Below are 26,302 nucleotides of genomic sequence, written 5' to 3' on the forward strand. Positions count from 1 at the left end.
TAAACTTAGGCCATTCTTAAAACTAAGCATGCAGTAAGCTTACGAAAAGCAGCCACAAGGTGGGAATACAGTGGGTCTGGAAGAAGGGAACCATAGGATTACCATCCAGTCCAATGTCAGAATTTAATTTTACAATATAACTGGGAGAAATAAAATTACTGCTCCTTATCATCTAAGATACTGTTAAGTCTTTCAAAAGACATGCAGTGAAGTTTCGAAAGTTATCTCCTCCCCCTCTTTAATCTTCCATTAGCGTACATCAGGGGCGAGTCCATTGGAATAAGGAAATATGACACATTAATTCAGATGGGAACATGCTTGTCTATATTTTAATGGGGACAAAACTGGATTCTTTCCTCTCTCTTCTTAATTGCAAGCCCTCTAGCATACTTTGAGCAATGTAAATAATGAGTATAATTTGCTACAGGAAACTGAGTTCATAAGAGTTCCTCACAAACATAAAGTACTTTTTTTAAAAAGAAAAAAAAAACCAAGCGAAGGAAATGGCTCCAGGGAAATAAGTGCATGAAAAACATTCACATTTATAACAGTCCTGTTCAGACCAAATTTAATTTTACTAGAACCTTTTGGATTTTTGCAAATGAGATTTCTAGAGGATTTTAGTAACCCATTTTCAAAGTCAAAAAAGGAAAAATATCCCGTTATCTGTTGAAACTTAAATTCTGCCAAGAGTGTAGGGTCTAAGAAATTCCTCAACTGCCTCGCCAACAATTTCATTTCCCAGAAGGTAGAAGTAGTAACAAGGAGGTCATCTTTCTTGGACCTGGACCTCATCAACAGGGAGGAACTGATAGTGGAATTACTGGATACCTTGGGAGGAAGTTATCATGACCTCTTGGGTTTCCTTATATGCAGGCAAGGGAAAGCTTAATGTAGGCGGACATCAGCTCTGGTTTTTGAAAAGCTGAAGGAATTAACTGAGTGAAATCCCATACTCAGAGAGAAGGGAGTCCAAGATGGATGGGAGTTTCTTAAAGGTGAAATATGCAGACTATTCCAACAAGAAAGAAAAGTGGGAGGCATCTAAAGACACCAGTGTGGCTGCATAAAGAGCTTACAGATGACTCTGCTGTAACATCATGTTTTGTGACATTGTGCTGATGCAAGGGTCACTACTCTGCAGTCCAGCATTTCTTAGTTTGTCACCACATCAGGTCTGATAATCATAGAATGGTTGAACTTGTCCAGATGAAAAAGACAAAGACTGAGCTGGCCAGGCTAACCTGCAAGGACATTGTTGACCATACTTCCCAAAGAGGCTAGATATGGCCTCTTGCTTACACAAACCTAAATGTACAGCTTCTCTGACATGTAACTCACAGTACCTCTACTTTTCCTAACTCTTTAATTCTATTCAAGATATTTCCCCCTTCATTTCAATTAGGGCTGTTTCCAAAATTCTCTTCAGCCAAATTTCTCCATGGAGTTTGAAGTTCTGAAATACATGGCTTTGTTTCTAGGTAGTGAACCTTTTTTTTTTAAAAAAAAAAAATGATTTACAAGACAGAGTGAGCCCAGGGAACACTGAAAGGAAAAGAATAGATGAAATCCACTCATCCTTAATTTCAGTAGCACTGACCTTCATATAATGTATTCAAGGTACAAGACATGGGCTATATGTAGCCAACTGATGAGATATTTGCATTGTTTTCTTCTCTGGATGAAATAGACCTAATGATTCTTTAAAACTGGTATTGAGAATATTATCAGGTTGAAATGTGTATCTTTGAGATATATGATGATAATTACTCCAGAACTGACAGAAGTGTCTTTCATAGAAAAATAAAATGTGAAACTTTTCTTGGGAATGATGTATTCCTTTAATATAAAGAATCAAACACTCATCCTCTGGTTTTCCTCTGTCATCCTGTTTCAGTTAGGTCTTAAGTGTCCAAGTCTCATGCAACATTGGATATATGCCTTTACCTACCTAGATCTTGGTTCACTAAAATTGGCTTCCAGGAACTGGAGGTCATGAAGATTGCATAGAGCTGAGTTTGCAATAATACAAGGAAGGCCATAGTATGATGTACACAAAGGCACAGAGTTAGAAAGTCCACAGTATGTTCGCTTCCAATACCACTATTCCACTTTCAAAGTGCCTGTTAATCCAGTTAGCTAAATTTCTTGGCAGTACAGCCACACTGTATTGCCATACTTTATGCAATTTCCCTGCAGTGGGTTCTAACTCTTTTTTGTTTAAATAATCATTACCTCATTGCTGCATTCCTTTCAATGAGGGGTAAATTTGGAGGAATGTACACGTGGAGGTCATTCACAAATAACTTGCTGCACTTCATTATTATTATTATTATTTATTAAATTTGTTTACCACTCTTTATCCATAGATCTCAGGGTTGTTCTTTAATCCAGTCCTTGCAGTTGTTTCATTCTTTTCCTGTCTCTTAATTTTCTCTGTCCTCTTCCTTAGTGCTTACAAGCACCCTTAGATTTCACCATTCTTAAAAGAAAAAATTTCCCTCATCTTTTTTACAGCTACGGTCCCATCTTCTTAGATTCCATTCATTCTGTGGACTTCTGTGAGAATGCCTTCTTCGATTACTCATTTGTGTGTCGAGGTTACCAAGCCACCCCAATAAAACACAATTCACACAGAATTTTTGTTTAAGATTTTTGGTATAATTTTGGCCACAACTTTATTAAAATACAAAAAATGTGAGTGGTTGCTTAGGCATTGGTTGCGACTATCTGACCCCGCATGGGGACAGACTGAAATTCACACGCCCATGAAAGTCAGAAAGGGAAAACATTTTGGGGAGAAAGATGGAGCTGGGTACCATGCCCTCACCTCTCCCCAAATGCTCCCGGGGCTCTTGCGTGGCCCTAGCCCCTTGACAGGGGTTCGGAACAAAGCATGGTGAGCCCCTGGATTCCTTTAACAGAATACCCTTGCAGCAGCAGCATTGGAGGGGCAGACACAGCCAATTCATGCCCCTCCACCAACCAATTCTTAAAACCAATGCCTAACCGCAACCTTACAAGTTGTGACGATTTGCTACGCAGTAGGCAAAAACCAAATGGCATCAGCCAAGTGGACACAATTCCTACCAGCAGACGACCCCATGACAGGCATAGCAAGGTCAAGCGAACAACCCTAAATATAGGGAGGGTGGGCGGGTGATCCGATGCGTGCAGCGAAAAGAGGAAGCTAAACGCTGCGCGCATGGAATATATGGCTGTCAGTCACAAAATGGCAACATCAAATTCTCCCCAATGACAAGAGGAGCCCAATCGCAATGGTGGCCAACTATCTTTACCCGCCCAGCAACAGTGGGATGTCTTGTTAGACCCCACCGCAACACGTGCTCTCCATGAAGGAGAACACACTTTGCCCAAACTTACTGAGGCTGAAATCCATAAGATATTTGTTATGCCAGAATGGAGATTTGGAATCCCATTGGTGCCCTTGTGCTCACAGAAGGACTTTTGATCTAGAGACCGCGTCTGCCCATGGAAGAAGACGGGAGGGGATTTTTACCAGTTCCTTCTCCTACCTGCTGTAGCTGTTCCCCCCAGGCCACATCCCCACCCCGCTGTTTCTGGACTGCAGGGGAAGAGCAAGTTTACAAAAATGACTTGTCTTCCTCTTCCATTAGAGGAAGTGTCTGCTGGATTAAAAGCTCTTCCATGAGCACAAGCACGCCAGTAGGATTCCACCCCCAGTCTCAAATGTGTGAAGTAAAACGTCACTGCCCTGGAACCCTTACATAATGTTTTCCCCTAATACCAAACCACTCACATTGGATGACACAGCTTGTAAGACTGGTGCCATTTGCATGTTTGTATTTAATGCAGCATCTGACTCATTACTGCTGCTATGTAAACACCGGCCATTGTGGTTGTCTACAGATGCTCCACCCTCATGGAGTGATTTGTTGCCAGGTAAAGTGTGGCAGCATGGGATACTTAACTGGTTTAAGTTTGCCATGTTCAAATATTTTCTGAGAGCAGGAATGAGTGATACAAGACATCATCACATAAATGTTGCAGTAAAAATGTAGTAAACTGATCAGAAATACTTCTGGGTTTCAGTATGTATAGACAGAACTACTGAGAGATTTGAGAGACACTTTGGATGTTCCAAGGAACTAGCAGTAAAGAATGCACAAGTTTCCCCTTTCTAGGTGCAGGTGTTCCCCCTTTGTGTAATACCCAGCAGTGCTGTTTCCTCATATCATGTGAAATGGCCCTGATTTCCGCATGACACTTGGGAGCGTTATGTAAAAGACAGGAATGTCTCCTGTTAACTGCAGAGTCCCTATCCCTGAGAATACACAATTCAACCCAGAGAGAACATTCTCCACTAGCAAGACATCTGGTTCTCCAGCTCTTAAAACTTTCTTATGTTCTGGGAAAAGGCTTCCTTACTGAAGATTTTGCCTGCTTTCATTTTCTTCAACACTTGTCATGGGGAAAATTATACACAATAACTTGTGTGAATTTTGCTCTCCTCTCTACGAGAGATCATTTCTTAGGCCATTAATCTCTCCTTCTAGGGATACCTAAATCATGCCTCATTTAGACAGGCTGCACTTCTGCTTAACCACCAGTCTCTGTTCTAATCTCTTCGCCATTTTCCATATACATTTTTCTATTCCCTCCCCCTTATTTTTAACACTTCCCTTGGGAGCTTGATGTTGTTTCAATAAAAGGTGTGGTGCTTTACCTGCATGCAGCAATGAACAAAGTATATTTGTTTTTCTGTGTTTTTAACATAGGGGTTGTGTGTTCATCAGCCTTCTTAAATGCTGGGAACAAAGGCTCCACTGCAATCCTGTGTACGCTTCCTTGGGAGTAAGCACTTTGGAACTCAGTGGGACTTGCTTCCAAGTCTGCCTAGGATTTACCGTATTTTTCGCTCTAGAAGACTCACCTAGTTTTTGGAGGAGGAAAACAAGAAAAAAAATATTCTGAATCTCAGAAGCCAGAACAACAAGAGGGATCGCTGTGCAGCGAAAGCAGCAATCCCTCTTGCTGTTCTGGCTTCTGGGATACCTGCGCAGCCTGCATTCACTCCATAAGACACACACACACATTTCCCCTTACTTTTTAGGAGGGAAAAAGTGAGTCTTATAGAGCAAAAAATACGGTAGCTGCATGATCTGAAGAGATCTCTCCCCAAAAGTAAGATCAGGGGCAGAGAACTGCTTGGCTAATGAGGCAGAGCCAGGTAATAATCACATAAGCTAATAGTGAACTCAAGTTATCCATGTAGCAGTCTTTATGTAGCCAGAATGATATCATATATGCCCAAGAGAAAGATAGGAGACTTGAGGAAGTAAAAAAGAAGGCTTAAGGGTGTGGCAACTTCAAAGCAGCCCAATGAGGCCTGAGCATTGGCCACAGAACACTGGCTGACTGTTAGAGGGGACAGGTAAAAGAGGAGAATGGAATAGAAAGGCTAGAATCCTGAATGGCAGCACATCACACTGCAACATTTTGCTGCTGGCCCCACTTGTGTATACCAATTAATGGGAAACACTGTTCTCCAAAGGCCATTACTTATGCAGCCAAAATGGCACCACCCACAAACAAGATGCTTGGGATAAGCCCAAGATTTACGTACAAAATTCCAAAAAGCCTTGGGGTGGGGGGGAACCTAAATGGGCAAAACCTCCAAAGCAAGACAATGAGAACTGAGCATGTTCGGTAGTCTTGGACTGCTGACTGCTTGGAATGAGAGGTGAAATGGAAGAAGGCCTGGCTGATACTCAAGAAAGTTATATTTCTTGAATACTCAAGAAAGACTCCAGACTGCCAACATTTTTGGTGCAAGACCCACTGGTTATGGTCTACTTGCCAGACATGGAAAGCTTCTGTAATTCACAAAACTATAATGCAAAGTCCTCAGATCATCCTGGACTATAGAAGAGAGCCTCAAGAATAGTGATGAGTGTGTGGACAAAGTGCATTTATGGTAGCATATGGGTTATCAATGCTGCCCCACACAATGTAACATCTAAAATGGAACACATGCACCTCCCTCTGTACCTCTGAGTCCCCCGTTGCAAGCAAGTAGAAATGAAGGAGACACTTTTCCAGCAAATATGAGAGTCTGAAGCCATACTCAGCCTGACACTGCCAATAAAGAATTACCGTATTTTTCGCCATATAGGACGCACTTTTTCCCCTCCAAAAATGAAGGGGAAATGTGTGTGCGTCCTATGGGGCGAATGCAGGCTTTCACTGAAGCCTGGAGAGTGAGAGGTGTCGGTGCGCACCAACCCCTCTCGCTCTCCAGGCTTCGCGGACCTCTCCGCAAGCAGCGGGAGCCCAGCGCTGGGCTCCCGCCGCTTGCGGAGAGTTGCCTTAATGCTGAAGCCTGCGCGCGCTGAGCTCAGTGTGTCCAGGCTTCACGGACCTCTCCGCAGGCAGCGGGAGCCGGCGCTGGGCTCCCACGGCTTGCAGAGAGCTGCCTGTTTGGGGGCTGGGGTCGGGGGAAGCTCGGGCTGCCCCCACCCCAGCCCCGCGCCTGGGGGGAAAATAATTTCCCCCCTTTATTTCCCCCCAAAAAACTTAGGTGTGCCTTATGGGACGGTGCGTCCTATAGGGCGAAAAATACAGTATACATGCAGAACTTTATCACCTTGGATGAAGGACTGCTTTCCGTTATACCAGGGCAGGGATAAGGAACAACTGGTGAGAATTGCTTGCATTTGTCTGCGCAATAAAGAAGCTTCTATGAGGAAATTAAAATTTTAAAACCCACCCATATTCTTCCTGAATTTTTCTCCTTCATTCTCTGGAGTAGCACAATAGTGTTCCATACAACTGCTTTAAAATGAATGGTTTCTTCTTGCCTAGTTATCTCATGCTCCAGGCCATGTGCATAAAAATAAAATTTTCCTTAGAATAATACCTTTGATATGTTTTGGTTTTTTTAATAAAATGTCAAAAGCCTTAAGTACTAGGTATGAAATTAAACGTATTTCATTAAAAAAAGAAAAGAGGGGGAAGAAGAGTAACATGGGCATAGTTTTATTTCCACAATAATAAATGATAAAGATGTGAAGGAGCCTGTGAGTGTTTCAAATATAATAATGAAAAACTCAGAAGCATTCATTTCACACCATATGTTGGAATTACTTCATCACAACCTGCAAGGACAGCACATATAGAGGAGCTGTATCTTGCCACTTCCTCAACAATATGCCTGAACCTTTACAGCAGTCAAATCTTGTTCGTAAGAAAATAAGTCAAACACAGCCATTTAACTGAAGTGTTTAACATATGCTCTTAATAAAAGACATTAGCAGTGCTAAAGTTCTGAACATAAATATATTTTTATTCTGCTTTTAACCTGTCTTCTCACTTTGCCTATAATATTCAGCGTGCATTTATAATCAAAGACTGGAAATAAATCACATTTATTTCATTCCCCACTGACTTTTTATTCCTAGGTGTTCTAATCAGTTGCCTCACCTGAATAATAGATCTCTGCATTACCTTTAGACTGTTCTCCACACATTCCCTCCCCTCCCCTGCTTCCCAATCTATTATTTGGTTTCTGGAACACAATGAACTGTCACCCATTTTAGTATCTTGACTTTAAAATCAATGAGAACTTGGAATGCTGTTTATTCCTTCTTTACACAAAGAGATTCTGTATATTTCAGCTGGTGCAGTAATAGCTGAAATTGGCTCAAACCATCCCAGCCTCCTGGGTCTTTAGTGAGGACTGCAAATAGATTGGCCTTCACTCCTATCTTCACCAGTGCCTATTATTACACCATTTTGTACCAGGTTCTTAAATTGGGGTGTCTGAACGCAGTGCTGTGTTTCGGAGGACGTCATAATGTATAACTGATTAATACGATATTCCTATTGTAGTTTTATTCCTTGCAGGTAATCTTCTTAGAGTGGTTGTGTGGTATCTAAAAGTGAGAGTTGAGTGGTAGAGTACATGATTTGATCTTCCTTGGAGACCTGGCACTGGGTCTCCTTGTTATTTAAATTAAAGTTGTGGGGAATGTTACCTGCGCAAAGGCCATCCCTTCAATGGCAGTGAAGCTCGGGGACATCCTCGTGGGGAGATACATTCCAACCCTTTATAGTTGCCTTCAGCATTGTGCAAAGGCTGTGTTCCTCAACATGGCATTTGGGGTCATCTGTGTTTGAGGCAACTTCTCCCCAAGCTGATTTGTTGGGCTGTAATTGCCATACTAGGTATCAGGCTTGGAATGAAATTCTGAACATGCACAACCTTCATTCAGTTTAACCCTTCCTTCCTTGCCCATAATCCTGGAACGAGAATCCTCCCATGATGCAGTTAGCCTTAGGAAAATAGAGCCACTGACACCAATGGGACACAAAGGGTAACTGTAGTATGACAACATCATAAGATCCCTGGTAGATTAAGCCAGCTGGTCATTTAATAATTCTGTTCTCACAGTGAAGCCCACAAACAGATGAGTCCTACAGTGCTCTCCACACATGTGATTCCCAAGAACAGGCATTCAGTGGTATACTGCTTCTGATTGCGGTCATGGCTAGTAGCCACTGATAGCCCTATCATTCATGAATTTGTCTAATCCTTTCAAAAGCCATCCAAGTCGGTGGCCAGCACTACATATTGTGGGAACATATCCCATAGTATAACAGGGAACCATGTTTGTTGGGATAGTGGCTGGCAAGCAAAGGCATAAATATTCCCTCCCTGCACTGTGCACTCTCAGTGAAGATCACCTCCCCCAACATCTAGGATTATTATTTCTTAAAAGTTATCCTGGTTGCTGCAAGATATGCAAGTAATGTAATGTATAGTTAGTGCCTTAGTATAAAAGTATTTGTATATAGTGATCTTTGTTGAATGTTACTCAGTTCTCTGGAATTTTGATTGGGACTGATGGGAGCTGGTGAAAACTGTGCTAGAAATACACTGAGGGTTTCTTTCAAATACACACATAAGATTGCATTGTTAATGCTATTCCACAAAAACACAGCGAATGAAGCACAATATAGTTTTTTTTCTACACATCTTAGCAGTTAAATCTTGTCTCATGAAATTATGACTGGACGTACATGGTTTATGCTGAATATTCTCTTCTTGGCAGCTTTCTATAATTTCACTCATTTATGTAGCCAAAACATAACGCATTTATTTCCTGTGAACATAATTTTGCATAATCTGATAATTAGAATATAATCTGATAACTGGGGCTTCATACTTTTGTGAAATATACTGCATAATTATCAGAGAGATGTTATAATTGGTTTTTTGTTAAGTGAGATTTCAATTGCGGGGGGAAAATATGTTGCATTATAGTTTTTAATCCACCGGAAGATATTAGGAAGTTATACAAGGGAAATGGCAATACTTAGAGCCTAGTAATCAGATCTTCAGGCCCACTGACATTACTGGTGCTAATTTCTGAATAATTATGATCTCTTTGTAGAATTGCTTTTACACCCTGTTCTGCAACAATTCTGTCAATGTCCCAGCCACCTTGACTATAGAGGAGAATTAAGTAAATTCAGCATTGCATACAGTGCTATCTCACATTAGCACGGTACTGGCTCAGTTATAAAAACTACTCTGTTCAGATGTGCTCACCCTGTTACAACTATTCTGCAGAATAATGGACTGAGAGTAACCTGTTTCTCAAACTGTAGCTAGATTGGGATCAACACACCCCTGGCTTGGAGACCTCCCTGCACTGTTTAAATCAATGCAGGACAGCAGCAAAGGCAAGGTTTGGATGAGTGTGTAATCTGAACACAGGATCATGGTTAAGGTCTCTCCACCTTAACCATATAAGAAAAACCTTGGCTACAGGTTGTAGTTAAGGAGGACAGACCTGCTCCTTAACCACAGATGATACTGTGAGTAGCTTAGATGTTGCGCTGACCTAAAAAGCATATGGAAGAGCAAAGCAGCTGCAATCTCTTCCTCAGGAGCCAGGATGTTTGCACAAAACCATATCTGGCTTAGCATTGTGTGTGAACTCAACCATAGTAAGAAGTCAGTGGTAGGAGCTCTCTTAGGAAGCTACCTTTTACCATGTTAGATCATTGGTCCATATAGCTCAGTATTGTCTCCACTGACTGGCAGTGGGTCTCCAGGGGTCTCTTCCAGTCCTACCTGAATATGCCAAGGATTCAGCCCGAGACCTTCTGCATGCAAACGTTCTACCGCTAAGCTATGGCTATTCCCTTCACCTTCATCTCTGACTTCTCGGTACTCCCTTCACTGCCCTGTAAATTCCTTGAGATAACTGAGACTTGAAACCAGAAGTGAAACAAACAGAAGAGCTAGTGACTGACACTCCTAGTTGCACGTCTTAATGTGAGAATAGGCTTAACACAATTTAAGCATGTTGCTTAGAAGAATGGCTCTCAGCACCAACATATGTTCTGTGAAACCACCAGCTTTCTTCCAGACTCATGTCTTGGCCGTGAAACAGAACACATCTAATTATTCTCCAGTTGACATGCAAGAAATTGGATAAACGCCAACAGCAATGGACCTATCAAGTTGTATTGTACCATGCTGTTGTACCAAAAGGACAATTACTTCAGTGCTTTGATTTACAGAACACTTTTCATTTATTTTTTTTAAAAAGGTTTGAATATATATCATTGATATCATTTCAATGGTTGATATTCAGATTCATTAAATTAAAATTATAGAGCTCACTAAACATTACTTTATAGCTGTCCAAATTATGACACTGGGGGTGATAGCTTGACTGAATACTGGCAAGTTTTAATAATGTTATTATGGGTAGATTATAATTAGGGCTGTGTATAGTCAGTGCCAAAAAAGAATTCATGCTCGTCAGTAGGAAACCCACATTCTATATGCACATTGCAAGGAAAATTAAGTAAATTTATTCCAAGTACAAACTTGGGTGTTTCTGATTATAGAGCAGACCTTGACTTTTTGACAAGAACTGATGTGATAAGATTGAAAAGAGGCATAAGAAAATGGAGATTAGTGGACGACAATAATGAAAAACAAGTGAAAATGTGAAGGTGCTGTGAAGTTGGGAAAAGGCAGGAAAGTAGTGAGGGAATATAATTTTTAGAACTTTGAGGGCCAGGCTTGGAGCGACATGAAAAGTATATTTGCATTTAATGTACTCTTTTTAAAAAAGCAACTGATGGGGGCTGATAATTAGCAAGATCGCAGCAGGAAGGGAGTGGGAATTTGATAGGTTTTTAAGTGTGATTTTCAGCAGGACCCAGTGCAGAGGAGAATTTGTATAATTATCATCCCACCGCCACCAGTGGTTGCTATCTGCAAATTTGAAAATGCATCTGTGTTGCATTTAACATCACACGTAGTTTGGCCTTAAGAACAGAGGTGGCAGGGGAATTACCTTAGATGGGAAGTACTACAAACTCTGGAAGTTATGCAGGAAGAATCTACTTTGGGGCATTGGTGGTAGTGCAGAGGGCTGTACTCATGCCTAGTTTGCACCTACATATCCAAAACTTTTGGTCCACAGGCAAATATAGCTCTGCAGAAATGCCCTACTCACAAACAACTCCAAGCCTGAAGGTGTTTCTAGTCATCGTCACGCCTTGATGGTGGAAGGAGCCACAATACTAAAATCCAAAGCAACTGGCATTATTGCAAAGTGACTGTTCAGTTTTATATATGAAATAAAAAAAAAACCAGTCAGCCTAAGCTGCTGAGTTACTAAGCTAGCAAAAAGGGATTCCACAAATGCTTTTACTGTTCTGTTTTCTTCTTTGCCTTTCTTTATGCAGAAAAATAGTGCTAGCTGGAGGCAAATCAATTTTTTTAAGGTCACATTATGAGAATGGCATAATATCCACTAAAAATAGGAGGCGTAAAGCTCTAAGAGTTTATTTGAATCAAACAAATGAGTGACTGAAAAAGGAAGCTCATCCTTAGCTGGTGAGTACATCACACTGAAAGGCTGTTACCAGGACACATATTTTAAATTGATAAATCAATATCTGATGAGTTCTGCTCTCTAATGTTAAGCTGCTGCCAGAGAGAGGAGAGCAGGTGGCATCTTAGCACTGGCCACAAGATGTTGCAGATAGAACCATGAATGACATGGAATTCACACTTTGAATCAGTCTGCTGTCTTTGGACACATTCACAGCAACGCAAAGAGAAGAGAGGAATCAGCTTTGGCTGATTTGACACACATACCCTATCCAAGGCTCCCTGACCCAAATATCTGCACCTTAGCAAAGGTTTAAGCATTGAAATTGATCAAAAGAATGGGTTTGTGTGTCTAGCTTGTCAGTTTTGAACTATGCCCTACTTTCGAAGGTGCTTCTAGAAAAGCAGAACTTGCCAGATAGAACAGAAGTCTGCAAAAGACAGCGGAAAAGATTAATTACAATATGAAAGCCCATCAAATGAAAAAAAGACAGCAGTAGTGTTTTGGGGTGAGAAGCAAATGGCAACCAAGACTAGAAGATTACAGAGCAGGAATTTGTTGGCCACAGAAGTAGCACAGAAAATTTATGTGACATGGGGGGGAAAGATGGTAGTTGTGGGAAAAGGCATACCATGGTTAGAAAGTTATTTGCTGACCCTGCACAGAGGGAGAGAGTCAAGGTTGATTAGCAGGAATAGTATAAAAACCCCTATCTGCCTCACAGAGCTACAATTCCCAGAGTGGTTTAACAGTCAGTCCCTCTTTCCAAGGGACTCTGGGAATTGTCATGCAGTGAGAGGAATAAGGGTGTCCTGACAACTCTCAGCACCCTGACAACTCTCTGTTCCCAGGATTCTTTAGGGGAATCCGTGACTATTGAAAGTGGTATGGTGCTCCTTTGAATGTATAGTGCAGATGGGGACCAAGTCTCTTGACGGCTGCTTCCACCTCATTTACCTCCTTGGCAGCTGTAGTATCAAACCAGGCCCTCTCATGTCATTCTCCATTTCTGTTTTCCCGACCTCCCCCAAGCATCTAATAGAGAGCTTTGGCCAGCACACAATGTAAGGGTGGGAGCAGGCTGTGTCTGGATACTGTTGAAAGGCAGAATAGAAGATGAAACTTCTGACATCACTGAGCTTCCACCATGGGCTCTTTAGTACTCTGTTCTTCCTTTGCCTCCGCTTCAACAATAACTTCTACACAAGGAAAGGAAGGGTGAAGTAGGTTTGTATTCAGTAGAGTCAAGCATGTGTGTGCCAAAGCACAGAGGGGGTGAGGCCTCCCCAGGAGTGTCCTTGCACAACAACTAGCAATGTTAGGGAAGGGGGTGCCATTTTGGAGTGGTAGCCAGAAGGATGGGTGTGATCACTGGGGCCAGCCCCTGCCTGGATGGTGTCCCCTTTTACTAGGCTGAGAGGGGGCCCTTGCTTTGATCTAACCTTGATCCTGAAGCCACCAACACTGCCCACCCCCACCCCCAGCTTCTTCCCTGGCAGTTGCAGATCTCACCAGCTGCCCTACAAAGCACTTCAGCCAGTAGGAATGATCGGCAGGGAAAGGCAGCAACTTGCTCTTTTATCTGGCAATTTCCAGGTCTGATCCGAGTGGATCTCCCACCACCACCACCGTTTCCCTTTGAACCCTAGAAACAGACCTCTCAGACCTTTTCCTTCCTGCCCAATCCAGGATCATGCCTGCTCATCCCAGCCCAGATGTCACAGGTGATGTACGGTGTATATGGCTGATGGTGATACAAATGCCACCTTCCCAAATTTGCCACACACACACACACCCCAGCAACTCCCCAGTTTGCCCTTAAACAAATATATCACAGGGTGGCAGAAAAGGGGAGGGAGATTTGGGGGATTTCCCTACCATTGGCTCCGTCTCCAGTTGTATTTTCCTGTGAGTTAGCCCTTCATAGAAAAAAGACATCTACTTCTGCTTCATTGACTATGCAAAAGCCTTTGACTGTGTCGACCACAGCAAACTATGGCAAGTTCTTAAAGAAATGGGAGTGCCTGATCTCCTCATCTGTCTCCTGAGAAATCTCTATGTGGGACAAGAAGCTACAGTTAGAACTGGAAATGGAACAACTGATTGGTTCAAAATTGGGAAAGGAGTACGACAAGGCTGTATATTGTCTCCCTGCTTATTTAACTTATATGCAGAATTCATCATGCGAAAGGCTGGGCTGGATGAATCCGAAGCCGGAATTAAGACTGCCGGAAGAAATATCAACAACCTCAGATATGCAGATGACACAACCCTGATGGCAGAAAGTGAGGAGGAATTAAAGAACCTTTTATTGAGGGTGAAAGAGGAGAGCGCAAAATATGGTCTGAAGCTCAACATCAAAAAAACGAAGATCATGGCCACTGGTCCCATCACCTCCTGGCAAACAGAAGGGGAAGAAATGGAGGCAGTAAGAGATTTTACTTTCTTGGGCTCCATGATCACTGCAGATGGTGACAGCAGTCACGAAATTAAAAGACGCCTGCTTCTTGGGAGAAAAGCAATGACAAACCTAGACAGCATCTTAAAAAGTAGAGACATCACCTTGCCAACAAAGGTCCGTATAGTAAAAGCTATGGTTTTCCCAGTAGTGATGTATGGAAGTGAGAGCTGGACCATAAAGAAGGCTGATCGCCGAAGAATTGATGCTTTTGAATTATGGTCTGGAGGAGACTCTTGAGAGTCCCATGGACTGCAAGAAGATCAAACCTCTCCATTCTTAAGGAAATCAGCCCTGTGTGCTCACTGGAAGGACATATCGTGAAGCTGAGGCTCCAATACTTCAGCCACCTCATGAGAAGAAAAGACTCTCTGGAAAAGACCCTGATGTTGGGAAAGATGGAGGGCACAAGGAGAAGGGGACGACAGAGGATGAGATGGTTGGATGGTGTTCTTGAAGCTACCAGCATGAGCTTGATCAAACTGTGGGAGGCAGTGGAAAACAGAAGTGCCTGGCGTGCTCTGGTCCATGGGGTCACGAAGAGTCGGACATGACTAAACGACTAAACAACAACAACAAGAAAAAAGATTCACCATTCCTGCTGTCAAACCAGAAATTTAAGAATTGTTATTTTAAGAAATAATTTTTTAAAGGAAGTGTATTGCCTAATAATGTTGGTTTGAAACATTTCCCCTTCGTATTGCAGTTTTTTATTTACTTTCCTGCCCGTGAGTCATAGGGCACTTCTTTTACAGCCTCACTCTCAGGCTTATCACTGCAACCATAAGGACCCCAAATCCTCCCTCTCTTAAATAGAAATCTGAAGGTCTTACTATTTCAACATGAGTTAATGGATAAAAAAATAGTCGTATGGGCCATATGTTCTGTATCTCTTGGTTGGATACTCAGGGATTCTTGAAAATGTAGCTTTGAATGTATATCAGAAACTGCACTCATATTTTAATGGACTGGGGGGGAAAGTTAGAGGATTTCTTTATACAGCTGTACTAAGGTGCACATCTAGCTAAAAGCAACAGCTCTACAATATCCAGGGTTTGTATGGGGGAGATTTTGTTATTTGTTTTATCTGTTTGTAGCAGCTTTTCCTTTTTCTAGCTACTTTTAATACAGAGAGAATATTCAGGGCATTTTGTGTTTAAAAAGACACTCTTATAGGTAAAAATGTAAAGGTAAAACAGTCATTTTATATTTCACTTTATTGTTAACAAGCAAACAAAAAACAGTTCTGTTTTCCAGTATTTTGTCATGCATCCTTTAAAAATGTAGTCTGCTTTTCTTTGATGTCCTGGAAACGAAAAGGAGGTGCATCAAAGCCCCAACAGGTTGACTGTTAAGCAAGTCTGGCGCCATGATGCTGCCATTTGAAATAATTTCATTAAGATAACTGAGAAAATATGATCTGAATTGGGCAGAATATTTTTCTGACTAGTATGTAATTATGAAGCAATCGTATTGCCCAATCCTTACTTGAAAGCAACTGCCACCTACCTAGTGCAAACAGGACTTACTCCCAAGTAAACCTGTAGATTATTACATTCTTAAGCAATTTGACCACAGATAATATTTATGCTCTAACAGTGGATTTTCCTTACAGCTGATTCAGCACCCTAGTAAAGGTCAGGCTTCTTTGTAGTGCAAGAGTGCAAGGCTGATTGCCTCCACAGCTTAAATAGCACAGCACCTCAGCTTTGTGGACTAGAATTGTTTTATGCTGAATTGAATCCTTATTTTAGCAGGCTCTGCTTCTGATATGCACTTTGCTTGTTTTCCCAGTTGAAAGTAATTTATATTGCAGCGTATTGTTGGATCGCTGGGCTAATAAGAAAACACTATTGACAAGTCTGATAGATGCAGCTTGTGTTTAGGAAGAGCAAAAGAGTTAAACTGATTGCATTTTTACAGTCAAGTGCATTTTGCGCTTTATAGTTTGTGTCCTACTGTTAAGAAAACAGGTTGGATGAATAGTAAATCTCTGTAATCAAGAGAACAAAAGATTATGCAGTGGTGTTTGCTATGAATATTTCAAGGAGATGGTTGGCTGGAGAATAGTTGGGGAAAGGAAGATACTTTCCTCCAGCCTTTTGTTGCAAGGCTTCCTAACAGGGTTGTCAACTTACTACTCAGCCACTGTAGCTGTGACTTTTAAGCACAGCTTGAGGTTTTTATCCCCATACTGCAAACATCTGCTGATTTCTGTACAGAAGGAAACTGTTAAGGGCACAAAAGCCTACCATGCTGGACACACACACCCCACCCAAGTCAACTGGAAGTCCTACTATCTAGGGACACTACCAAGAAGAATTTACCCCCTCCAAATAAAAATGGGGGGTACAGTTTGAAGACCATTGGCTAAAACAGGATTGGACATCCTTCTGGAGGCCCTGTTCCAGTGGTGGACCAGGTCAAGAGGGAAAGTTGGTGGAGCAAGGGATGTAATTCTAACCCTTGCACGGGAGGCTGCAATTCATCCACACAAAAGTCAGAGGATTCTATGCACACCCATTTTTCTCCACCCACCATAAGACAAGCAAGAGGCATTGTCACAGTTCTTAAGGTACTCATGGAGAGTGTGTCCTGGGGAGAGGAAGCATGACTTGGGGGGCGGGGACTGTGGATTCTGCTCACAAAGTTACTATTTTGTTTCTAATGTATAAGAAGTAGGGTTTTAATCAAATTTAGTTTCAGTTGTTTGATGTTGTTTGATCATACTTGACAAATTATCAAAAAAATTCAAAAGTCAGGTTTTGCTTTTTAATGTAACCACCCCCACAAAAAGACTTTGGGCGGGGGGTTGTAACTGAATTCCACACTTGGAAATTCAATCAAAGCAATGAAGTCATTAGTTTTGTTGGAATCTGCATGCCACACTGTTAAGGGTTGTGGTGAAAAGTTCAGAAAGACAACTGGATATATAAAAGAAGTAATTACACATTCTCTCTCTGAATTCTGTAGTAATGTATGGCTTCAAGGCAAAGTAGTGGCGCACTGGAAATCCCTATCAGTTTCACCAGTGCTTATTCAATAATTACATTTCTGAATCTTTCATATTAACAATATTAATGTTATCATTGACATCTGTATTCCAGTTGGAAGATACTTTGTAAAACATTGCCCAAGTTACATTCAATTTTGCTAAATTTCAGACTTGAACATCAAAATTAGAAATCAAAATATAAATGCAGAAGTTAAAAGTTCTGTTTTTAACTGGGAAGATATAGTAATTCAGCCTATATACAGTTCCTTGCTCTTGAAATCCTGCTTTGAATTAATACAACATTATCTCTTGATTTTCTCATCAGCACAGAACACTAGCTTAGTGTGCAAGCCATTATTAGAGACATTAATTTTTCTTGCACTAGAATTACACCAGTTTCTCTTTGTCCTGTAAGATTGGGGCAAAAAAAAGAAAGGATTTGTCCCTCAGGATATAATTACTGGGTACCATGCTCTCTGCACAGAATTTTATATATATTCTTTCCATTGCCTGTGATTTAGTGATACACTGCTACTTTATAGTACAACAGTCTATGCCAGGTTTTCCATTATAACCCCTTTTTACAGGTTTATAACTCAGCAGTAAAATGTACTCTTCCAATTTGAAACTTGGCATGTTACATCTCAGTCTGGAAGCTAACTCCCCACCCCCCACCCACCCCTGAATTTTTTTACTTTACAGAAGTAAAACAAGTGGGCATGTATCTTTATTTCCTCTAACTACAGAAGCTATACTTTACAGGAAAAAACAGTTTACTATTTTTTGCTGATGTTGTTATTATGATCCATTTTATCTCCTACGCTGAAAAGTAACTGAAGACGGTTTTGCTGTGTAGCTTTGTTCCTGATGAAATTATGTTGTGGGGTATACAGGTTGCACCTAATGTGCTTAGTTAAACGAAGGATGGCTGGTTTAATGACACCTTGATAGCTTTGCTAGAGTCTTTCCCCTTTTCATGGAGACCTTGGAAGGTAGCAAGGAGATGGTCCCATGTGCCAGGGTTGCAACATATCTGTTAGAAAGTTTGTTTGTGATTTGAAATAGTGTTGTAATTAGCAGTGTTCTTTGGAGCAAACTGGGACGTGGGTGGCACTGTGGGTTAAACCACAGAGCCTAGGGCTTGCCAATCAGAAGGTCGGCAAGGTGAGCTCTCATTGCTCGGTCCCTGCTCCTGGCAACCTAGCAGTTGGAAAGCAGGAAGTACAAGTAGATAAATAGGTACCACTCCGGCAGGAAGGTAAACGGCGTTTCCGTGCACTGCTCTGGTTCGCCAGAAGCGGCTTAGTCATGCTGGCCACATGACCCGGAAGCTGTATGCCAGCTCCCTCGGCCAATAAAGCGAGATGAGCGCCGCAACCCCAGAGTCATCCACAACTGGACCTAATGGTCAGGGGTCCCTTTACCTTTGGAGCAAACTACTATGCATTGCCGTTTGAACATACACAGCATGTACAGTCTTAAGAATCTTATGCTGCTACTAATGGTAGGTTACTGATATCAAAAGGTATTTATTGTACTGCCTTTGAATTGTAATGCATTTGCATTTATTTGGTTGGACCAGGGAAGATCTTGTTCTTAGACCAAAGACTTGCACAAAATTGCTTGTAAGCTGTAGGATTGGAATAGATTGAAAAGGCTGAAAACATCATGAGTACCATCTTCCTTTCCCAATGAAGCATCTAGCACGCCCTTAGACCTCTAATTGCATATCAGCATGGCTCACTACAAGCATCAAACAGTATAAAATATTACTTGGAATAGTTAGGTGCTTAGTGGTTCAGGTATGTTTTAGTACCTGCTTTGAAATCTATGGCAAAAAAAAATCTCTTAAAGTTGTATTCAGACATGAGTTACATTGTTCTCCCATATAATAAGCCTGCAATTTATGCACATTTTATTTATGCACATTCAGCTTTATGTGCCTTGAAAAAAATGGAAAAAATAAAAATGGAAAGAGGGTGGATGTCCAAGAAAAAAGACTTTGGCAACCCCACCCACCATTGAACTCAATGTGTTTTGACTCTACACAATTTTTGGCTTTAGGCACACTTTCCAGAATGTAACTCCAATGTAAACTGCAGACTTAAAATTACAAGCAAATGCCAGTCATAGTATGAGAACTAATAAGAGCTGCAGCTGCAGTCAACTTTGGTCAACGACAAAACTATCCACCATTTGATTTGATACATTTATACCCAAAGGACAACTAGGTGACCCTTTGGGCTATGTGAATAGACCATTTACTCTTGAGTAATCCAGTTTTTATTATGAGAATAACTATTCCATTCAGGTTAGTGATTTGGGGGTACACTGCTTTTTCATTCTCTTAGAATAATCAGCAATGCCACCTCCAATATTATTGACCACGTATACTTATATAGTCACCTCTTTGTCTTTCTACAGGTACCAAAGCAGAGTTTCAATGAATCTGTAGCTACGGAACTGTGTGTGACTGGGGTAAGATTTTTCACCTTGTGTCAATTGCTACTAGCAAAAATATTCCTTTGAATAAAGTTTTTGAAGCCTTTCTTCTAAGAGGGCTAGAGGTTACACCCTACAGAGATTGTGGAGGCAAATCCTGCCCCATCCTATATTGTTGTAGTTAGTTCTGATAGCAATGACAGCCTCGAGTTCAGTCCCTCTTACTGATTAATCTGCCAGCCCTGCCAAATAGACAATGCTGGGAAGCAGTAGCAAAGTATAGCTTATAAGACCCCCAAGTCCTCTTGACCTTAGTCATCCAAAACAATTATTGCCTTTAATGAATTCATTAGAATTTTCAGTAATTGTATATTATTATACAATAGCATAGTATGCCCAGTTGGTGTTAACCCATGACATGGCCTGCTCAGTGGTGGTTCTCCCTTTGACAAATACCCTTCTTGGTGAGGTGTGTCTGTCTCCCTCATTACTGACATTTCAGAGGAGTGTTTAAACATTCCTGTTTACCTAGGCATTTGATAGCTGAAAGATACTAATCCTGGCAACACTGAAATCACTGGCTGTGAGAATGTGATTGCTTTTAGAATGTTTTGATGATGTTGATGTGTTTGCCTCCCTGGGCTCCTTTTGGAGGAAGGGTGGAATATAGATGGAAATAACAATAACAAACATTATTATTATTATTATTATTATTATTATTATCATCAACAACAACAACATTAGTAGTAGTAGTAGTAGTAGTAGTAGTAGTAGTAGTATTGGTAGTAGTATTGGTTAGGAGGCTCAGATCCATGTCCAGAATAGCCATTCACCTTCAGCCATGTAGCAGAAAGGTAATTGCATTTTTAATTCTTAGGAAGCATGTAATTTTCAGGTCACATGATAATTACCCTTTATCTATGAAACGTAATTAACTGGTAATCTGCAGGAACATGGCTCTTCGCAAGACCCTTAAACATAGTCGATCAGATTTTATGGCTGACAGAATACTGATCTTGAATAAATGAAATGACAGTTGCTTAAACCATGCCAGGAACAGGATTGGCCATTGACTACCACTAATGCTCTCTCCTGTAACTTTTGGCGTTCACCCTTAGGTTATTCTACCACCCGACATGAAAACACTAGCTAAATGTGCATAACCATCAACCACATGTGTGTCCCCATTTTTTAAAAATTTGTTTTTATGAAAAAGCTTTGCTTACTATCTCAAATCACACCTGGAAGTCTCAACCTCCTTTGTATAGAATAAGGGTTAAGATACAACCTTGATAGAGGGCTTTGTATTATTATTATTTTCTTCCTCCTCCTCTTCCCTTTGTTCTCTTTTTTAATCTTTTCTCTTTTATTTTTATTTAGATTAGTTTAGCTTTTATTGTATTCTGTGTTGAAAACTTGCAATAAAAAAGTTGATTATTGGATCACACTGAAGGTAACATGAGTATTACTAGAAGTTTCCTCCCCTGCCAAGACCTTCTGGATCACTTCATTCTAGTGAAGCTGCCTGGTCTGAATGAGGAAAGTAGCTTGCAGGCGCAGCAAAGTAGGGATCATTGAAGAGCAATGAAAAGATGCAAAGATATGCAGGTGAAAATTTGGTGACCAAAGGAAATGATTCTGTTTTGCAGAATGCTCTTGGGAAAGGAAGCGTGGCAGGCGGCTCCACTAGTCACATGTCCTCTGACAATTCATCTCCTCTTCGTATAAGCATCCAGCCAAGCACACTTCTCATGCTGGTGGCAATTGCACTCTCATCTTGCTTGTGCCCACGTTCATCAGAAACCTCATATCTGCTTTAACAAAAGGACTTGTACAAAGAAAAGGAAATAAAATGAAGCTGATTTGTTCCCTGTCCTCCTCTGTTAATTGTTCTGATATAAAAGTTCTAGGAGCTAAGTTGAAGCACTTTGCTTAAAAAAAATAATAGTTCTGGATTGTCATCCCCGTCTTCATTATATTATATCATATTATATTATAATTTCCTAATTTTTAAAGGACGCTTCTTGTGTTACTTAGGAGCCTTGTGAAATACTTGATGCAGTATTACATTCCAAACCCAGAAGGCTTTGGGACATGCAATGTTTTAAAAGAGATGGAATGTCAATTTGCATGTAAATCATCCAGATTTCATCCTTTCCTTTCTTTTTTGTTTTCCTTGTCATCGCCTTTAAAAAAAAAAAAAATCTGCCCAATAAAAAAGAGGCCATGTAGCTTAGAATCCTGCTTCTCTCATTTGCAGCACAATTAGCCAGGAAGTTCTCCTGTGCAAGACCCATTGTAATAAAGGGGATCTCAGCCAGAGCACTTGAGTGCTTTTGTGCAGTTTCCAATTATTTCAGTGTAAGATGAGAGCAAAGACACACCTTAGCTGAAATCGGTTCCAAAGCCAAAGTCATGGCTTCCAATTGGAGTGGACCTGCTTTCAAAGGGGATCCAGGATACCCTTGATTTTTCTGACAGGTTTGGGGCCCTTTTCATAAATATTTGCTATGTGGACCTCACAAAGACGTGGCTCCCTGGGAAGTCTCCTGCATACTGAGGAGGCAGCAGTCTTGTCACCTTCTCCCTTGGCAGACCAGAGACCTCTAAGAAGACAAGGGAGGCCTTGCATAAAGAATTTCCTGGTGGATTTTGGCCTTGACTGTTTTTAATTATTATTATTATTATCGTCAAATTAAACATATTTTGAAGTATATATATTAAAAAGGGATCAGGCTGTTGACATATGATGAATGTCTTCCTGGAGTGTGAATTTTATGAAACTTCTTCGTGTTTATAGATGGCTACCAATGTTTTAATGTTTTAGCATTCTCTTCCATGTTTATATATGTAAGTGGTTTTGCAGTCCTTGCTGTGAAACCATTGTAAGTCATATACCAATGTAATACACGTTTTCTTCAAAATTTCTGAAGAAATAGAGAGCGATATTAAACTTTCTAACACTGCTTTTATTTTTCTGATTATGATCATTTAGCCATGACAAAAAGTAAAAAAGAAAAGAAAAACATATCCTATATTAACAAGAAACAACCATTGTGAATATTTCAGTAACCTAAAATTCTTTTATCTTTCTGAGGATATATTTTAAAAAAGACAGAAAAGTTCAGCTATACAACTGTTGGTCTTCTTTATTGTAATTATACAGTTTAGTTATTTTACTGTTGATTGAATAAAAATGACATGAATCTTAATTATTCTAAAGAAACACCATTATCTGCCTATATTTGCTTCTGGGGAAAGAGGTACAGTATAAAACTTCGGCCATTTTCAATTCCTTGCCCAAATACAGGAAACAACAAGCATAGCAGATGGCTAGAAGGTTTGCTCCATTTTCTTCCACACAAACAGGTGTGGGTGTTGCTTGACCTTCTACGTGCTGTGCTGGATTGCAGAATATGGAGCTTCCAAATAGCTGATTATTTCACATGCTCAGTATATCTGATGTAGTAACTAGTACAATCTTTGAGCTGAGGTATTCCTGCAGACATAATGGAGTTTCCAATCAGCTGCTTGGATATACTAAGTGTGTTAATTTGGCACCCAGTGGTAATGTTCCATATGGCCTGTGTTAGGACATCTGAACTAGATCTAGTGTAGCTATGGGGAACCTGTGTCTCACCTGATATTGCTGGACTACAATTCCCCTCAACCCTGATCATTGACCATGATGGCTGGGACTGATGGGAGGGAGTGCAATATCTGAAGAGCAATCCATCTCTGTTCTACTGCAACGAGGGTAAATTGGTGTTAGTGTGGAGGCAGCATCCATTTTCTTCAAATGTGTAGTGGAAAAACTATAACATGATCCAGAAATCAGTAGAAAGGGCCCACAGTGAGTATGAATCAGTGACAGCACTGAAATAACTCATCTTACTACCATGTGGAGGATTCCCTGGTCCTGAATGGGGTAACTGTGCCCCTGAAGGACCAGGTGCGCAGCCTGGGAGTCATTCTGGACTCACAGCTGTCCATGGAGGCGGTCAATTCTATGTCCAGGGCAGCTGTTTACCAGCTCCATCTGGTACACAGGCTGAGACCCTATCTGCCCGCTGACTGTCTCGCCAGAGTGGTGCATGCTCTGGTTATCTCTCGCTTGGACTACTGCAATGTGCTCTATGTGGGGCTACCTTTGAAGGTGACCCAGAAACTACAACCAATCCAGAATGCAGCAGCTAGACTGGTGACTGGCAGCGGCCGCCAAGACCATATTACACTGGTCTTGAAAGACCTACACTGGCTCCCAGTACGTTTCCAAGCACAATTCAAAGTGTTGGTGCTGACCTTTAAAGCCCTAAACGGCCTTGTTCCAGTATACCTGAAGGAGCATCTCCACCTCCATCATTCTGCCCGGACACTGAGGTCCAGCGCCGAGGGCCTTCTGGCAGTTCCCTCACTATGAGAAGTGAGGTTACATGGAAACAGACAGAAGGCCTTCTCAGTAGTGGCACCCGCCTGTGGAACGCCCTCCCATCAGATGTCAAAGAGAAAAATAACTACCAAACTTTTTGAAGACATCTGAAGGAAGCCCTGTTTAGGGAAGCTTTTAATGTTTAATAGGTTATTGTATTTTAGTGTTTTGTTGGAAGCCGCCCAGGGTGGCTGGGAAAACCCAGCCACATGGGCGGGGTATAAATAAATTATTTCTTCTTCTTCTTCTTCTTCTTCTTCTTCTTCTTCTTCTTCTTCTTCTTCTTCTTCTTCTTCTTCTTCTTAGTGGGATTCTGCTATGACAGAGACAGCTATTTTAGTGCAACCCAGTGAGGCAGATATATATGTTAGCTATTTACAATGACCAATAATTGTCATGTGTAACTGATTGGTGGAGAGTTCTGCTTCTATTTGCCTTGCACAAAGTGACTAAGGCAGCAATCCTATATCTACTTACATAGGATTAATCCCCACTGAACACAATGGGATTTACTTCTGCATAGATATGTATAGGATTACACTGTTAATCTGTGACAACAGAAGCCAGTATGTGACATTGTCACATTAACACATTTAGGATTAAGATGATTTCAGTAGACCCAAGAGAGTTTACTGCAGAATGATACCATAGTTTGAATTGTAAAGCACTAAGAGTTGCAGGCAAAGTATCAAGTTTCTTTTCAAAAACAAAAACCCAACAGTAGTCATTTGCTTCCAGCTCATGGGACTGCTGCCATGAAAGGTTTGAAAGATCAGAGCCTTGCATGGTTTAAAGGATTTTATTTGCTATATTGCCCTTGTACATGATTCAAGTCATTTTGATTTTCATTCACTGAGACTGACTCTCTATGAAAGATCAGGAGGATATTGTTTAGTGTCTAAAAGGGATTCCTGAAGCCTTCAGATATCATCAGATAGGCAGCACTTGTCCTAAGGACTGTCTTTATTCTGAATCTGGTGGCTTGGTGGCACTTAAAGTAAAGGAGAAGTGGCTACATTATCAACAATGATTAGCTTTTGATGTTATTAAAAGTGGGAGACAGCTACACAAAACAAATGAATTCATTATTTTCCATTTAGTTTGTCATGTTTCCAAGAACTGCATGGCATATCAAGCTGTGCTTGAACTTCCAGATGTATTAAATATTTTTAAAAGACAATTCTATATCAGATGGGTAGGAAATAATAATAATAATGATAATAATAATAATAATCCTGTAAGTATTCTGGAATAATTTCAGGCCCACAACAACCTTACTTCTTTTAAAGTGATGAGATACTACAAATGGCTTTTCAATAATGCTTAAAACTTATTTTTGCAAAAATAAATTAGGGCTGTTGTGCACATTGACATTACTTGTTTTCAGGGGCAGAAAACGTTAGTTCCAAGTGCATCAACAACAGTTTGAAGATAAATGTATCACATGGGTACAATTGTTTGAAAGCCAGGATTGGCTGTGGTACCCTGTCAAGAGTATATTTGAAAAACCTGGCTTTGTGCTGTGTAATGTGTGAAATAACCCATGGAGGATACTATTACCAGTCAACTTTAGTGTATTTTTCCATGTAGAAACTAATCAAAAAATTGCTTGGGGAGGGGGTAGTGACAACATCAGATTGTTTAATATCCACAACTGTAATTCCTTGTAATGGTTCTAATGAGTTATTTACACACGTGACTTTTTTTACTTTAAGTAGCAGAAACTTGGCATTCCCCCTCCATGCATGCAGCAATACTGATCTACATGTGGAACAAGACTTGAACACAGAGAAGATTCAGGAGAATAGTCTACAGACACACAAGACTGCTGTGTCGGAAGCAACCACCACAAGTGGATAGGGGTATATGCTGACGGATGCTATTGTGTTCAGCAAAGGTGGTCTACCATTTGTGTGTGAATTCAGGCAGCCACTAGCCCCTCTTTCCACAAGACATGTTGTTGGTTTTATCAAAGATGACAGTGCTGATCATACTTTTGGCAAGGCAGATCCTTGAATAAAGGTAGGATATTTGTATCCTGTTCCTAGACTATCCTGAATTCTGGATCAGGG

General features: G+C 40.9%; 1 protein-coding gene across 1 annotated transcript in view; it reads left to right on the plus strand.

Moving 5' to 3' along the window:
• The window catches only part of GFRA1 (GDNF family receptor alpha 1), a 188,306-nt gene extending 165,539 nt beyond the window's left edge, over positions 1-22,767 (plus strand). Inside the window, exons 8-9 of the mRNA XM_081863743.1 lie at positions 19,784-19,837; positions 21,451-22,767. Coding sequence (XP_081719869.1) covers positions 19,784-19,837; positions 21,451-21,621 — 225 coding nt within the window. The 3' untranslated portion in view covers positions 21,622-22,767. The remainder of the gene's footprint in view (positions 1-19,783; positions 19,838-21,450) is intronic.
• Positions 22,768-26,302: the final 3,535 nt, after the last annotated feature.

The sequence above is a fragment of the Podarcis erhardii genome (genome assembly GCF_964252035.2).
Source record: "Podarcis erhardii genome assembly, chromosome: 5".
Lineage (NCBI taxonomy): Eukaryota > Metazoa > Chordata > Lepidosauria > Squamata > Lacertidae > Podarcis > Podarcis erhardii.